The 4,720-nt window shown below is 43.6% G+C and overlaps 1 protein-coding gene across 1 annotated transcript; it reads right to left on the bottom strand.

Annotated features, from left to right (window-relative positions):
* Nucleotides 1–1,826: 1,826 nt before the first annotated feature.
* LOC109450309 (lysine-specific demethylase 4D-like) lies at nt 1,827–2,865 on the bottom strand. Its single transcript, XM_088789877.1, has one exon. The coding sequence runs from the start codon at nt 2,664–2,666 to the stop codon at nt 1,827–1,829; it is 840 nt and encodes a 279-aa protein (XP_088646003.1). The 5' UTR covers nt 2,667–2,865.
* Nucleotides 2,866–4,720: the final 1,855 nt, after the last annotated feature.

The raw sequence follows: 4,720 nt of genomic DNA on the forward strand, positions 1-4,720 counted from the left end.
TTACTAAACACATTATGCCACAGAATCAACTTTGCACATATGCATACAGAGCGGATATGTCGAGGATTGAGTTCGTGGATGGAGGGAAAACATAAATCCCATAAACACCATCATCATTTATTCACTTCATCATTAAAAGAAAAATGAGAGGTTGTGGGAGAGGCACTAGGGAAGGAATAACAAATGGAGAATCACTATCACTATCCAGAGTAATACTTTTTCCCAAGGACGAAAGGCTATTCGTAATGGATAAGCAGAGTCAGACTTTCCTGGGAGTCACCCTTGGGAGTCACCCTCTCTGGGAGGATGAAGAGGAAAGCCTCTGCCCTCTGGAGCTAGGCCAGGGAAGATTGCCTCACAGCCTGGTAGCAATTCAGGGAGTGGCTCAGACCTGGGAAACCGGGGTTAGTTATCACAGCTACCACTTTGAAGCAGGCCTCGTGGCTCAGGGTTTACTGATGGGAGGACTGAAGTGGCAAGAAGGTGCAGACGTGCGGAGTGATGGAGGGCAAGCAGTGGGAGAAGTCAGAGTAGAAAGCTTCATGCTATCCAGGAGTACGGCATGCTCCCAATGCCTCTGTTTTAGGACAGTCAATCTAAAACTCCAGTCCAGCGCATGAACTCTCTTCACAGTGCCCCTCACTGCAGTGACTCAAACCTTTTAAACTTTTTATCTCAGGTGCTGCAAGATGTCCTTTGTAACTCCAAGCACTACAGAGGGTTCTCCACCCACAGGACTGATTGTCTTCCTTGGCCAATAGCAAGTCTCAGGTCCCCAAAGATATTGTGTAACCCACAGTCCTGAGGCCTATCTTACATCAGAAGCGCTAGTAGGAGGCAGACAGACCTTCTCCCAGACAGCCGCCTACAGCTGGCATTTCCACAGACACCAGAACTTCTCTCCACGGTTCTGACTATGCTGTTAAGAGAAAGGAGAAGTCTCTCTCCTCAGCACTGGATGAGGAATAGCACAAACCCTGTTTCGTGGCTAAATTTCTAGATCTCTCTAGACCCAGGCAAGCCTCCCTCAAGTGTCCTTTCTTCTCTACACTGCATCCCAGAGAATCGGCTCGTCTTCTGTACCTCTTCACTGCAGCACCCATGGTATTCTTCTATCTCCAAACCTGGCTGGAGAGGAAGACATCTCCCCACCTCCCTACTTCCTTGCTGCTCCAAGAAGAAAACAAAGGCTTCACTCCTCATTGCTGCAAGAAAGCAGGAGGTAATACACACACACACACACACACACACACACACACACACACACACACAGAATTTCAGTACCTTACAAAGCTCTTGTCTTAATGTTATTAGTCTAACCTCCATTTCTGTTCCCAGATGGTAATTATAGGCCCTCTTCGCCTTACCCAGACTTGTCGAAAGGTCATGCAGAACGTCTATTCCCAGGTAGTCTATAAAAAGTCAATCAAGGTAAAATGATAATTACTGTTAATTGAGCCCTGAGTATATGGTAGGCGCTGTTAAAGATGGTTTCATGAATTAGCTAATATGGTCTTTATAGTAAGCAAACTACGAAATGGGCATAATATATCCACATTTTACAGATGAGGAATGTGAGGCTTTGAGAGGGTGTGTTCACTTGCTCAAGTTCCCATAACTTGTAGTGAGTGACAGAGTTAGGATTTGAACCTGCTTGATGCCAAACCTAATCCTTATAACCACAAGCAGCTCAGATGTACAAATGAAACCAGGGACTTATGCTACGGAGATCCAGAATTCAGCAGTGTTTCTGGAGCTCTATCAGAAACATAATAGTGTTTTGCAAACTTCACTTTGGCCCAGGGCTCCAATGATTGTTAACAGTATTAAGTGATGGCCCACACGAAGTAACAAGGAACAAGTGCGGAGGGACAGGAGGAAGCCAGATCCAGATGCCACCAAAGGACCCTCAGCCACGAAAGTTTTAGCAAGATGAGAAGTTGCAGGTCTCTGGGATCCAGGTTGTCTGGGGGCTGGGCCTTTGCCTTGGGGTCCAGAGCTGTGTACTCTGTGCTCACGGAGAAGCGCCCTTGACCCAGGCCTGGACAGTCGCTTGTTGAGCCTTCTCTTCCGAAGGACGCCAACCACGACCATGCCTGCCAGCTGGATGGAGATTCGAGGCAGACCTCCCTCCAGGCGCTCAGCTCCCGGCTGCCCGGCGCCGTGGGCTCCACGTGGTCCACAACCGCCCGGTCCTGCCCGCGTTTCCACAGCTCGTAGCGCTCGGGTTGCAGGATGCGCACGAAGGCGTCCATGGAGAAGCTGACCCTGGCCTCCCCGCAGCTGCACTGAGAGGCCACTTTGCCATAGTCGATCCATCGCGGGGTGGCGAAATTGATGGCCTCCGCACAGTTGAAGCCGTGGTTGAAGCCCGCGTGGTAGCCGTAGGGAAACGTCACCATGAACTCTCCAGCCTCCTGAGTGATCCGACTGAAGGGGATCCCATTCTCCCTGAGGACCGTGGGCGACATGAGAGCCACCTTGTGCCGCAGGAAGGCCTCACAGCTCCGCGAACTGCCCGGGAAAAGCTCCTTGGCCAGGCGTTCCAGGCGCTGGCCGTGTTCCGGGGGCACCGCGTACCACGTTTTGGGCTCCCCGAAGTGCAGGTAGTTGATGCTGTAAAGGTCCATGTCCTCCGTGTGCCAGGCGAAGGTGGCCTTCCACATGCCAAAGTACAGGTAGGGTGTGTTGACGCCTTCGATGACAACGCCACACTCCTGCTCCAGTAGGTCCTGAATGGTTCCCAGATTTCAGAGCTTTCATCGCATGAAGAGTCATTGATTTTTAATACCATAATTTGCTTGTATGCATAAGGGTTTCTTCAAATATTTTCTCAGCAAATCTTCAACATCCTAGATGCGTGGGTCTGAGACTTTTAGCCTTTTCCCAAAACTGTCGGTATTGCCCCGCTTCCAGGGCCTTTTCTTTTCCTGCATTTAGTAAACACACCTCCCTACGCCACCTGCTGGACAGGAGTGGTTATTACAATGATGTCAGACATCCTAGCTTCGCATTTCTTAGTCAGCCAGGCAACACTTCTGCGTGTCTTTGGATTCCATGTAATCAATATATTTTGGAAATACTTCATTTTTTCCCACAACTGGATAAAATGTCATTATTTTAAATCTTAGATTCTAGATGCCATGTTTTTCGGGTGCTATGGTTTAAATTAATAAACATCAAACTCCCAAATCCCAAGGTATTTTCTGAACATAGCTGAAGTTGCATGAGTATCCACTTGACACCATTACCATATAAAACGTAACTATTAACGTCTACAACAATAAAACCTTTCATATGCATCACACACCACCAACAATTCTAACTTGAACTCTTTAAGCAACTACAATTATAAAAATATTCCCCAGCTTTCCAATTCATCCAGAAACTGAATCCTAGATTCGGCAATTTCTTGCACAAAAGAAAACATTTTTGACTGATAGTTTAGTCAAAAAAATGTTACTAAGATAGAAATGATTGAGAAAATGATTTTATTCAATCAGCTCCATTGTCAGATCAATCACAGATTCCAAAATGTTCTTTTCCACTGTTAGTAAGCCTCAGTTCATCATTTCACTAAAGGAAACTATTTTGAGTGAAAGTATTTCTTTGAAATCTGAACATAGAAAGATACAAAAACCCATACATGCCTCCATAAACTGAAAATTTGATCAAATAAAATAAAATAACAATCACCAAAACAAAAAGTAAAGGTTTAAACATTTTTAAGTCCATTTCAAATGTTTATATCGTTCTTGCCTTAATCTCTTTGAACATTTTTAAAAATAAAAAACAAGTATAGAGGGATAAGCAGGCAATTGCCCAATAATATGAAATCCCGATTTCACATGAACATTTTCCAAGATCCAAAAATATGGACTCAATCTCAAAATGAAGCAGCATGGATTGATGGTCTGGCTCTAGGTGTTGCAGCAAAAATTGAATACATTTAGCATCATCCATATCTAATCCTTCAACATGCTCCAAAATCATTCATATCCAGCTTTGCTCAACTCCCTCAGTTTCCTATAAAACGAAAACATTTTGCCTGATAAAAATCTGTATTTAAAACTTTCAACATGACAACATAACAAAACTAGCTAAATATATATATATACATATACATATATATTATATATGTACATATACTCATTTCTAATAAAATTAATATATTTATATTCATTTTAATCTAGGAGAAATGGAAACTTCATTTATCGCAGTTTCCAATGCAAAAATAAAACATGTTCCCACAACTGAAAAAAATAAATGTTAGTGGGAATGCAGACTGGTGTAGTCGCTACAGAAGGCAGTGTGGAGGTTCCGCAAAAAAATTACAAATAGAATTACCGTATGACCCAGCAATCCCTCTCCTGGGTATCTACCCCAAAAGTCTGAAAACATTTATACATAAAGACAAGTGTGCTACAATGTTCATTGCAGCTTTATTTACAGTGGCCAAGACATGGAAACAACCAAAATGCCCTTTGATAGATGAATGGATAAAGAAGTTGTGGTATATATACACAATGGAATACTATTTGGCAGTAAGAAAAGATGAAATAGGACCATTTGTGACAACATGGATGGATCTTGAGAGTGTAATGCTGAGCGAAATAAGTCAGACAGAAAAAGCAGAGAACCATATGATTTCACTGATATGTGGTGTATAAACCAAAAACAGCAAAAGAACAAGACAAACAAATGAGAAACAAAAACTCAT

The sequence above is a fragment of the Rhinolophus sinicus genome, chromosome 14 (genome assembly GCF_057876585.1).
Source record: "Rhinolophus sinicus isolate RSI-liver-muscle chromosome 14, RSI-T2T, whole genome shotgun sequence".
In the NCBI taxonomy this organism is placed as follows: Eukaryota; Metazoa; Chordata; class Mammalia; order Chiroptera; family Rhinolophidae; genus Rhinolophus; species Rhinolophus sinicus.